General features: G+C 46.2%; 1 protein-coding gene across 1 annotated transcript; it reads left to right on the forward strand.

Annotated features, from left to right (window-relative positions):
• Nucleotides 1-2,204: 2,204 nt before the first annotated feature.
• Nucleotides 2,205-10,640, forward strand: LOC149431542 (SLAM family member 9-like). The gene is made up of 4 exons (XM_089665492.1): nt 2,205-2,330; nt 4,561-4,872; nt 7,484-7,741; nt 10,195-10,640. Exons 1-4 carry the CDS (start codon nt 2,213-2,215, stop codon nt 10,356-10,358), a joined length of 852 nt encoding a protein of 283 aa, XP_089521618.1. The 5' UTR covers nt 2,205-2,212; the 3' UTR covers nt 10,359-10,640.
• The last annotated feature ends 1,755 nt before the right edge of the window (nt 10,641-12,395 follow it).

Here is a 12,395-nt window from a genome sequence, read left to right on the forward strand (position 1 = left end):
GAGAAAGCCATACAGGGGATTGGTTCCAGTAATTGCCCCCACCGTGCCGATCATCCTCCCTGCCAACATTTGATTCACCCAGCTGCCTGGGCCCCCCTGTTGGCCTGGGCCCCATACAGGAGGACTGGTGGTACCACCTTATCCACGGCCCTGGTAACACAGGACAACACGTTTCACAGAGGGGCTCTGTACATTTAACTACTGCACACAATCTACTGCTCATCTCAAGCTGGGGTACCGCCATAATGTTGGCTTTCACATGAACTCAGCCCTGCCTGGTTCTGGGCATTGAAGATCACAAGCACACAAGAGGAACCCCCAAGTGCAGGGCGAGTAGGTCCCCCACCACAACTTGTTCTACGCCCTACAATGCACTGCACTGGTGTACACCAAGGCCATTGGAATCCATGTTACCCACTGTCCATGTATTATTGATGCAGAATTAACCCCTCGCCCTCCTGAGGATTCCCCCCCCCCCCCTTCCTGACCAGGCCATTTTCTGCATTACGGCGCTGCGTTACATTAACTGGCAATTGCGCGGTCATGCAATGCTGCACCCAAATGAAATTTACTTCCTCTTTTTACCACGAATTGAGCTTTCTTTAGGTGGTATTTGATCACTTGTGCCTTTTTTATTTTTTGCGCTATAAAAAAAAGTCTGACGATTTTGAGAAAAAAAACAATATTTTTGACTTTTTGCTATTAAGCATGTCCAGTAAAAAATTAAAAAAATTAAATTTCGTCATAAATTTCGGCCAAAATGTATTCTGCGACATGTCTTGGTTGTGCTGTGCATTCTAACACTGGGGGGGTGGGGACTGACTTGGTGTCACTGACATCCCCAGTGTCACTAATACAGTGATCAGAGCAGTGGTGTATTTCGGTTTTGTGCTGCCCTAGGCAACATAAAGATTGGATGCCCCCCCTCCCAGGCGTAGAGAGCTCAACACCAACCAACACCAGGCTCCCTTCCCCTCCCCCCACCCCCGCAGAGGTAGACTGACAGACAGTGCCCAACAACACCAATGCCCCATCATCCCCCCCACCTGAGAGAGCCTTTCCCTAACACCCCCACCCCCCGTGACAGATAGAAAGACACTCAGCTTTACAGCTCTGGACATCCCCAGGAACAACAGTCGGGCTCTGCATACATCATCAAGCAGCCTCTTTCAGATCCCATAAGGTCCCCATACTGCATATGTCCCTTCTTCCAGGGGGCAGTGCTGCCCCCCTAAAAAATGCCACCCTAGGCAAATGCCTTGTTTGCCTTATGGTAAATACGCCCCTGGATCAGTGCTAATAAAAAGCACTGACACTGTACTAATGGCTCTGGGCAGGAAGGGGTTAACATGGAGACCAATCAAAGGGTTGTGCTGGGAATGTTTTACTAGGGGGCGGTGTGTTGGTGCTTCACTGTAAGCACACTGATCAGGATGGCTGTGCTGTGCATTCTGACACTGGGGGGGTACTGACTTGGTGTCACTGACATCCCCAGTGACACCTATACTGTGATCAGTGCTAATAAAAAGCACTGACACTGTACTAATGGCACTGGGCAGGAAGGAGTTAACAAGAGGGGCGATCAAAGGGTTGTGCTGGGTGTGTTTTACTAGGGGGTGGTGTGTTGGTTCTTCACTGTAAGCACACTGATCAGGATGGCTGTACTGTGCATTCTAACACTGGGGGGGGGGGCAGGGGACTGACTTAGTGTCACTGACATCCTCAGTGACACCAATACAGTGATCAGTGCTAATAAAAAGCACTGACACTGTACTAATGGCACTGGGCAGGAAGGATTTAACAAGAGGGGCGATCAAAGGGTTGTGCTGGGAGTGCTTTACTACGGGGCGGAGTGTTGGTGCTTCACTGTAAGCACACTGATCAGGATGGCTGTGCTGTGCAGTGTGCCCGAGCTAAGAGGGAGGAGGACTGTTAGTAAACAAAACAGTCTTCCTCCAAGTTGGAGATGCTCGCTAATCACTGGGTGCCAGCGGGTAATCACCGTCCAGGACCCGGTGTTTGACAGACGCGTCCGCGAATGGCGGCGCAGGTAGAGTGCGCGCCCCCTACCAGCGCAAGTATATGTGATTTTGTGCACCCGCACCCGCCCTGTAGCAGTATATCTGCTATAGGGTGGACGGGAAATAATAAATATTTAAAGAACTTCCTTGTTTTAACGCTGAGCTCTCACAGATTTCCTGTCTTGTACCGCATGCATGATACAGATCAGTCTCAGCTGTCCACTGACCATCGACTTACACATTCCACGCGGACAGACACAATGTCTCCATTCTACCTCTGGATGGTCGTGTTGTTGACTCTTCAGAACTGTAAGGATGTCCTCATTTTGTTTCTCTAGTCATTTATCGATCACTTTGACCATCACAGGAGATTCCATTTACTGACTTTTATAGAGTAATGAACAAAAGTAGCAGAATATTAATGGTAGATGAAGAGTTCTACTTCCTGAGCAGACAGATTGGCTAGATGACTGGGGGGGTTTCTTGTATCTGAAATTCATACCATGTATAGGGATCCCTGCATTCAAAACTCACTGACACCAGGATACGTACGGGGTGTGTTGTGTCTGCTCTGTATTGTCTCTTACATCTGCTGATCCACAGTTTGATCATTTCCCGTCCATGTCTCCCTCGAGTGGTCACCTCTAGGTCTCTGCATGATGAGGATTATCACCATATTGTTCTTTTTTTAGACTTTTATAAAGGATTTTTTTTCTCAGAGAAGAGGTCTGGAAACATCCCCATTCGGAGTCACTTCTTGCTTCCATACTACCCCCCCCCCCACCTTCCCCTAATAAAATAGATTCCATGCAGCCAGCAGCAATAGAGAACCCCCCAGCAACAATAGATTCCCCAGCAACAATGGACTCTCAACAAAATACTACCCCAGCAACCATAGACCCCCAGCAGCAACAACAGATCCCCCAGCAGCCAGCATCAATGAACTCTTCAGCAGCCAGCACCACAGTGGCTAAATGGTTAGCACTTCTGCCTGGCAGTACTAGGGTTGCTGGTTCCAGTCCTAACCATGGCACCACCTGCCTGGAGTTTGCTTGTTCTGCCTGTGTGGGCTTCCTCCCACACTCCAAACACATGATGGTAGGTAAATTGACCCTAATATCTGTATCACTGACCATTTGGAAACTTGGGCACTGCCTGAGGACCCAGTGTCAGTAGGGGGCCCCATGAGATGCCCCTGGTACCTTTTTCATAGGCTTTTTTGAGTTTGGGCAAGGACACAGGGGCCCCATGATCCCATATTTCCCGGGGGCCCCATGAGTTGTCAGTCCACCCATGATCTGTATATATGTGAGTTAGGGACCTTAGATTGTACACCCTTTGAGGGTTACTGAATGTACAATGAATGGTATTGTTTACTCCCATTGATTCTGGGGCATTTTCTACTCTCACTGGCCACAGTTTGGCCCCCTCAAAGTCTGAAGGACAGTAAACTTGCCCTTTGTTTAGAAAGTTTGGAGACCCCTGGTTTAGGTCATCATGCGGTGGATGAAATGGAGTTGCACTTTTGGATGTCTTTCATAGCAGTGGATCTCAATGTCTGGCCATGGCCAGGATGGAGGATGTTGTGTCATATTGAGGAAGATAGAATAGAAAAATTTAGGAAGATGTGGATCAGCTGGTTAATTTTCAAAACATCTAGAAGATATCTGGAACTGGCTGGAATATAGGTGAAGTGGAGTTGCAAGGCACGTTTGGGTGTCTTTTATAGCAGTGGTTCTCAATGCATGGCCATGGCCTTTCTCCTCCTGGGCTCCCAGCCATCTGCAGTTCCCCTGCCATAGTGCCTTATATTTCTCATAGTACCACACAACTTCCCACAATGGGCCACAGTGACCCCAGGCCCCCTGAAAGACCTCAGCTCCCACAGTGCTGCTTTAACCGCATATAGACCTCCCCCCAGCCCCCTGCAGTGCCCTCTAGCTTGCTGCAGAGCCTTCATAGAACCCCAAACCTCTAATAGTGTCCCACAGTGCCCCCAGCCTTCTAGTCTTCCACAGTGCCCCATGCAAAGTCCCCAGCCTTCTATAGCTCCCACCCCCTACAGAGCCACATAGCTGCAGAGTTCCCTAACCTCCCCCAGAACCTTCATCCTCCCCACAATGACTCCCAGCCCCATCCACAGCCTTCAATACATATTTTAATATATTGTGTAAGTATAGACTTTTTTTAATCTTTACTGTTGGGTCATGTTGGGTTTTGTAGGAATCTACCAGGCCCTGGTCTCAGTAAGGTTGACAACCCCTGCTTTAGAGCTTCCCAGGGAGAAGGACAATGGCTAGGCCAACGTCAAAACTGCAGCTCTTGAGGGATGTTCCCGGTCTGCATTGGTCAGGACAGACCAAAGAAGAAAAACCAGCAAAAGGGAGACAGGGCCATGGGTGGCCAAGGCTCATTGGTGCACATGGGATGGAAGGCTGGCCCGCGTAGTCCGATCCAATAGAAGAGCTGCATATAATGAAATGTAATATGATGTAATGTCTGGTGACCGCTGACACCAAGTATTGTTCTTCTTTATCAGATGTGATGAGTGAGGACCCCTGTGAGAGAAATGTCATTGGCGCTGTGGGAGGAGCTGTCACTCTACAAGTCAGCTACACTGGGGTCAGAAAAATTATTTGGACTTTTGAAAAAATCAGCTCTGCTATCGCCACAACAAAACCAGGAGAACCAATTGAGATTGATTATAAAGAGTATAAAGGAAGACTGAGCAGCACATCTGATGGATCCTTAATCATAACTGAGCCGAGACTGGAAGATCGGGGGATCTACAAGGCACAAATCAGCATTGGGGAAGAGATACAGATCTGCAGATACCATCTCACAGTGTTCAGTAAGTATTATCTTTAGCAATGCCGATTTGACACCAGACACATGATCAGATTCACACAGGGTCTCTTTTAATCTGATATATATATACAGTATGTACTGTCCACAGTCTCTGGTCATCTCCTGTACTATGTCTGCAGTCTCTGGTCATCCCCTGTACTATGTCCGCAGTCTCTGGTCATCTCCTGTACTATGTCTGCAGTCTCTGGTCATCTCCTGTACTGTCCGCAGTCTCTGGTCATCTCCTGTACTGTGTCCGCAGTCTCTGGTCATCTCCTGTACTGTGTCCGCAGTCTCTGGTCATATCCTGTACTATGTCCGCAGTCTCTGACCATCTCCTGTACTGTGTCCGCAGTCTCTGGTCATCTCCTGTACTATGTCTGCAGTCTCTGGTCATGCCCTGTACTATGTCTGCAGTCCATTGGTTCAGAATATTTTTTTTCTTGTTTTCCTCCTCTAAAACCTAGGCGCGTCTTATGGAGCGAAAAATACCGTAGGTGGAGGAGTATTTGGGGGAGTTCTAATGGAGTTCCCGACAGAGAGAAGGAGATAGAAGGGAAGGGATACAGATATAGATGGATCATCACGGGAAAGGACAGAAACTAGGAATTTGGATATGGATTGGGGTAATTGGAGGGGGGGAGGGGGAGGGGATTAGACGATGCAAATGGAATCTCTGTATTGGTGAAGTTCTTTTTATTCTAGTATGCATTAGATACTCTTTGTGGTATTGAAAAAAACTAATAACAGATATAATTAAAATTAAAAAAAAAGTGCTGATCCAACATGCTGGGTTTTTTTTTGTAGAAAAATGAAACAATTGATGGCACAATTGTAGAAGCTATTTTCGTTTTTCGGTCGACAGAACGTTCGGTTTTTTACCCATCTATGGCCGATTTTATACGGAGCTCTTATTATCAGAGATCTTTAACCTGGTTACCTCTCATCAGCAAAGGTCAATTCCCTGCTTATTAGCAGAGAAGAAACAGCATAGCGATGACCTCATCTGTCTGTCACTCTGCTCTCTCCTCCTATCAGCATGCTCCTTGTTAGCAAATGAGCCATACAACACAACTGATTGGCGTCTTGCTCTCCCTTTCTTAGCTCCGCTGTAATGGGAATGTAAGAGGCTGATAAGGAGCCAAATAAAAAGTTTAGGCTACTTTCACATAGAGGAGTTTTTGAAGCGCTTTTGCGTTCAGAAACGTTCTTCCCTATGAATGTCTATGTATGTTTTCACATTGGGGTTTTGTGCTTCCATAGGGGTGCTGAAGTCACCATCAGTCACCCTCGATCTGTAGCTCAATGCAAGATTTCGCCTCATGGGGTAAGGATGTTCATAAGAAAAGTGAGAGATCAGTCCAGAACTACACAGGAGGAGCTTGTGAAGCATCTCAAGGCAGTTGGGACCACAGTCATCAAACAAACCATTGGTAACCAGGGGCGGACTGACAACTCATGGGGCCCCGGGCAATAGGGGATCATGGGGCTCCTGTGTCCTTGCCCAAACTCAAAAAAGCCTATGAAAAAGGTACCAGGGGCATCTCATGGGGCTCCCTACTGACCCCGGGTCCTCGGGCAGTGTGCCCGAGTTTCCAAATGGTCAGTCCGCCCCTGTTGGTAACACAATACACCCCCATGGATTGAAATCCTGCAGTGCCTGCAAGGTCCCCCTCCTCAAGAAGGCACATGTACAGGCCCATCTGAAGTTTGCCAATGAACATCTAAATGGTTCAGAGAAGGATTGGGAGAAAGTGCTGTGGTCAGATGAGACCAAAAATGAGCTCTTTGGCATTAACTCAACTCACCGTGTTTGGAGGAAGAAAAATGCTGACTATGACCCTAGTAACACCATCCCTACAGTCAACCACGGAGGTGGAAACATTATGTTTTGGGGCTGTTTCTCTGCTAAAGATACAGGCCGACTTTGCCGTATTGAGGGGCCAATGAACGGGGCCATGTATTTTAAAATCTTGGCTGAGAACCTTTTCCCCTCAGCCAGAACACTGAAGATGGGTCGTGGATGGGTCTTCCAGCATGACAATGACCCAAAACATACAGCCAAGGCAGCAAAGAAGTGTCTCAAGAAGAAGCACATTAAGGTCATGGAGCCTCCAGACCTTAATCCTATAGAAAATATATGGAGGGAGCTGAAACTTTGAGTTGTCAAGTGACGGTCAAGAAACCATAAGAATTTAGAGATTCATAAAGAAGAGTGGACCAAAATCCCTCCTGAGATGTGTACAAACCTGGCAACCAACTACAAGAAACGTCTTACTTCTGTACGTGCCATCAAGGGTTCCTCCACCAAGTATGAAGTTGTTTTGCTTGGGGATCAAATACTTATTTTGCTCACTGAACTGCAACTCAATTTATAACATTTGTATCATGTGTGTTTTTTCTGGATTTTTGGTTGATATTCTGTCTCTATCATTTAAAATACAAAAGCCACAGGGCCCTAGTGGTCCTTTAATTTTCCCATTTAGCTTCCAAAACAAAATTGTAATATTCATGGATTTTACATAATTAATAATGACATTTGTAGCGCCAGGGTTTAGGAGTTGTAATAATTTTCCGGAGAGACGTTTACAATGTTTATTGCTCCCATCCTCCAGGTAACTTAACAGTTGAGGATATCGCCATCATCTCCAATGTGACGGATAATAGGACGTGTGAGGTCATCTTGGGATGTTCAGTAAATGGAAGCAATGTGACCGTCGCCTGGAGGAGTGTAAACAGCTGTGACATTACCCCGACACAGAATGTTGTGTTTGTACCTCCCAGTAATATCAACTTTACCTATATATGTACAGCAGAAAATCCAGTCAGTAAAGCCTCGAAATCTGTCCTCCCCTGGTCATACTGCTGGACCGGTAAGTACATTTACAAGTCTCTTCATTTTGGAAAGTTCAGAACTTAATTCAAATTTCAGTACATTTTCAGGAGTACATTTTCACCTAATAAACAAAATATTATTTACACAGGTAACACCCCCTGGGCTTAACTAGGGAGTTTTGTTATTTCATTTTTTTTTTAGATAGAGGCTGAGTAGCAGCCTGGGATGGGTCAGCCTAGGAGTGAGGCAGAAGTTCACCTCAGGACAGGTTAGGGAGGTTCTGCAGGTCAGGGCTTCTGGAGCCCTCTCACCTTCCAAGAAACTAGAGAACTTTCTGGAAGAGGGGTGGTGGAGGGGAGGAAGCTCAGATATGCATGTTTGAGGGACCCTGGCCAATCCCCTGGCAGGAGGCTGGACGAGGTGTCCAGGGCAACCCTTAAATATGACAGAGCCTGGGGAGTAGTGGGCAGTGCAGGGTGGAAGGTGGAGTGGGGAAGGCTTGAGTGTGTAGCCTGAGAGGGGGCCCCAGGGAGGGGAGCCTACCTGCAGGCAGGATGCTGGAGAGGAGGATCTCCTCTGCTTCAATGTCCAGCCTGAGCAACAGGGAAGGAGCCAGCCCAGCATGAGACCTGAAGGCAGCAACCAACCCACTAAACTAGCAGGAGAGAACAGTGTCATTACTCCTACACCCCTTGGGAGAGGGCGGTGTCAAGGTCCTACCTTTTCCCAGAGGTTATGTTACTCCATGTGCTAGCATCCATCTTGGATTTCTGCTGAGCATGATGGGAATCTTTTATGCCTTCAGGTCTCTGAGGTCCATCCCCCAGAGGGGTGTGGCTGAGTACATATAAGCCTGGGATCTGCACATGCTCTTTGCACTTGTGTCTTGTGTCTTTGTCTTGCTACAGCTCTGTGTATACGCTCGTGACTCTTCTGGTATTCTGACTCGGCTTGTGACTAAGACCATTCTCTGTGTTTCCCTTTGATCTGACCTTCCGTTGCTGAACCCGGCCCGTGACCTGTGATTCTCTGTCTACTGTTCTGTACTGTTTTGTCCCGTTGTTATTGACCCGGCTTGTCTGATTACGCTATTGTCATTCTCACCAGCTACACGCCATTGGCGGCGGCCATTACCGCAGCTGGGGTGTCTCGGGGGCCGCGACCTGGTCCCTAGTTGCGTCAAGTCCATCCCCACCATCAGGGGCCCTGGTGAAGGGCAGCCTGGGACTTAGACTCCGCGCCCTGAGGGACTTCAGTCTGTTTGTGGTGGTTGTCGTCAGCCAGTGCGTTACCCTGCCACTAGGCCTACCTGTCCGTTCCACAGCCCTGCCCTGACAGGCGGTCAGGTGTAATACCCAACTAGCTTCTCATCTGGGACTGTTCGATTGGTAGCTCCTGGGCTCCCTTGCTCAGGGATATCCTCAGGCAGCTGGGTCAAGAGAAGGAATCATCAGGGGTCTAAGGAGGTACACCACAGAGCCTTTAGTGCTCTTAAGATGAGACTGTTGCTGTCTGCATTTTCTGTACATAGTTGCTCAGAAGTTGTTCTGAAGTTCTTCAATTGCTTGTGCATCCCATATACCCCTAGACCCCATCCAAATTGTTAACCCCCAATAAAAAAACAACAAAACCAAGCTCAAGGACTGTTTACTGACTTCAAGTGTACAGGTGTGGGAAGTACATGTTACCTGGCTGTGCAGAGCTTAAGGGGGACCCAATTAAAAACCAGTGGCCCCTGAGGGGGTAGTGCTACACACCTATACAAGTATTTATCTTGTATTTATACTGGTGACTGAGATAGATCCCTGCTATGTCTTTTTCTGTTTTCAACATACTGAAATGTCTGTTTGTAGTTGGAATACCGTAGACTTGTTTGTATTTCCTCCTACCCCAATGTCTTCATGGTTTATGGCTTGTGTGACAACTAATATTTCTACTTTTATGCACCATCTTTGATCAGGTATCATCCAGGGTCACCATCTACCTTCCTGGACTGAGATACCGGCTCAGAGTCTTCACAGTGATGTAAACCTTGGTGCCTGTTCCATTCTTGGCTGTCCTCACAGATAGACCATTGCTGCAGTCTCATGTTGTTGTCTTGCTAAAAGAAAATTACAATGTACAGTCTGAGTGATCACTGGGTGTATGTGTGATATGTAGGGGATTTATACCAACAGAGGTCCACTTTGACCGAACACCCATCAAAATTAAAACTACAACCAACTGACCCATTTGTGCAAGGTTACATGAGATAAACAAAACCTAAGCAATGAGCAGACAGGAAATTGGCAACTTCAGAAGGACGTCAGCAATGGCATCCATGTTTTTGTCAGGAAAGTTTTCCTGTGACCCCCTCACCAGTCATCCAAGCCTCATATTTATCTAATTTGTGATCCCCTCTCCAGTCGTCCAAGCCTCATATTTATCTACTTTGTTTTGGTTTGCCTAACATGGTTGGCAATATAACCCTTACTTCTACCTTCATTTCAGATAAAAGCTCAAAGTACCCACGAATGGCAGATTACACCATGAGGAATCTCATACGTCTGGCAATATCTGTCTTCGTTGTGCTGATCTCCTGCTGTATATTCATCCATCACATAAAGACTGAGGTGATCGCACAAGGAGAACGTCCAAGGAGAGACGTCATCTGAAGACCATACATCGGGCTCAATGCTCACTGCAAGGAATATCTGTTTGTCTAGTTGTGCTTTACCTGTGGCTGAAGAGGAGATTGACTACCATTGAAGGACATTGGGATGCTAAGAAATGATTTGTCTATATATGATACTCACTAGAATCTGAATCTCTCTGAATCTAAACTGTCTTTCCTGCAAGAGATCATATCCCCCCTTATATATTATACATGGATATCATATCCCCCCTTATGTATTATACATGGAGATCATATCCCCCCTTATGTATTATACATGGAGATCATATCCCCCCTTATGTATTATACATGGAGATCATATCCCCCCTTATGTATTATACATAGAGATCATATCCCCCCTTATGTATTATATATGGAGATCATATCCCCCCCTTATGTATTATACATGGAGATCATATCCCCCCTTATGTATTATACATGGAGATCATATCCCCCCTTATGTATTATACATAGAGATCATATCCCCCCTTATGTATTATACATGATGATCATATCCCCCCTGATGTATTATACATGGTGATCATATCCCCCCTTATGTATTATACATGGAGATCATATCCCCCCCTTATGTATTATACATGGAGATCATATCCCCCCTTATGTATTATACATGGAGATCATATCCCCTCTTATGTATTATACATGGAGATCATATCCCCCCTTATGTATTATACATGGAGATCATATCCCCCCCTTATGTATTATACATGGAGATCATATCCCCCCTTATGTATTATACATGGAGATCATATCCCCCCTTATGTATTATACATAGAGATCATATCCCCCCTTATGTATTATACATGGAGATCATATCCCCCCTTATGTATTATACATGGTGATCATATCCCCCCTTATGTATTATACATGGAGATCATATCCCCCTTATGTATTATACATGGAGATCATATCCCCCTTATGTATTATACATGGTGATCATATCCCCCCCTTATGTATTATACATGGAGATCATATCCCCCCTTATGTATTATACATGGTGATCATATCCCCCCTTATGTATTATACATGGAGATCATATCCCCCTTATGTATTATACATGGTGATCATATCCCCCCCTTATGTATTATACATGGTGATCATATCCCCCTTATGTATTATACATGGAGATCATATCCCCCCTTATGTATTATACATGGAGATCATATCCCCCCCTTATGTATTATACATGGTGATCATATCCCCCCTTATGTATTATACATGGAGATCATATTCCCCCTTATGTAGTATACATGGAGATCATATCCCCCCTTATGTATTATATATGTTCATCATATCCCCCCTTATGTATTATACATGTTCATCATATCCCCCCTTAATCTCCTCTTCTCAGTAGAAAATAATTTCAGTTCCTCTAATATTTCCTTATAGCTGATCTCCTCCATGCCTCTTGGTTGCCCTTCTCTGTACTTTCTCCAGTTCCCCAATGTTCTTTTTGTGAATTGTTGCCCAAAATTGAACTGCATATTCCAGATGAGGTGTTACAAATGATTTGTACCGGGGGGGAATTATATATATCACTTTCTCTGAAGTCTATACCTCTTTTAATTCAAGAGAGGGTTTTGCTCGCTTTAGAAACCGCAGCTTGGCATTGCATGCCATTATTAAGCTTGTGATCTACCAGAACCCCCAGATCCTTCTCCACCATTGACCCCCCCAGATCCTTCTCCACCATTGACCCCCCCAGATCCTTCTCCACCATTGATTCCCCCCAGATCCTTCTCCACCATTGATTCCCCCCCGATCCTTCTCCACCATTGATTCCCCCTAGATCCTTCTCCACCATTGATTCCCCCAGATCCTTCTCCACCATTGATTCCCCCCAGATCCTTCTCCACCATTGATTCCCCCAGATCCTTCTCCACCATTGATTCCCCCCAGATCCTTCTCCACCATTGATTCCCCCCAGATCCTTCTCCACCATTGAATCCCCCCAGATCCTTCTCCACCATTGACCCTCCCAGATCCTTCTCCACCATTGACCCCCCCCCCCAGATCC

This window comes from Staurois parvus, unplaced genomic scaffold, assembly GCF_062004578.1.
Source record: "Staurois parvus isolate SC_StPar_1 unplaced genomic scaffold, SC_StPar_1.0 ptg002218l, whole genome shotgun sequence".
NCBI classification, from domain to species: domain Eukaryota; kingdom Metazoa; phylum Chordata; class Amphibia; order Anura; family Ranidae; genus Staurois; species Staurois parvus.

Excerpts from the sequence above, each read along its gene's own strand:
- LOC149431542 (XM_089665492.1), top strand. The coding sequence starts at position 2,213 with ATGCATGATACAGATCAGTCTCAGCTGTCCACTGACCATCGACTTACA. Across the intron at positions 2,331-4,560 it reads GTTGTTGACTCTTCAGAACT|ATGTGATGAGTGAGGACCCC; the intron begins GTAAGGATGTCC and ends CTTCTTTATCAG. Across the intron at positions 7,742-10,194 it reads CTGGTCATACTGCTGGACCG|ATAAAAGCTCAAAGTACCCA; the intron begins GTAAGTACATTT and ends CCTTCATTTCAG.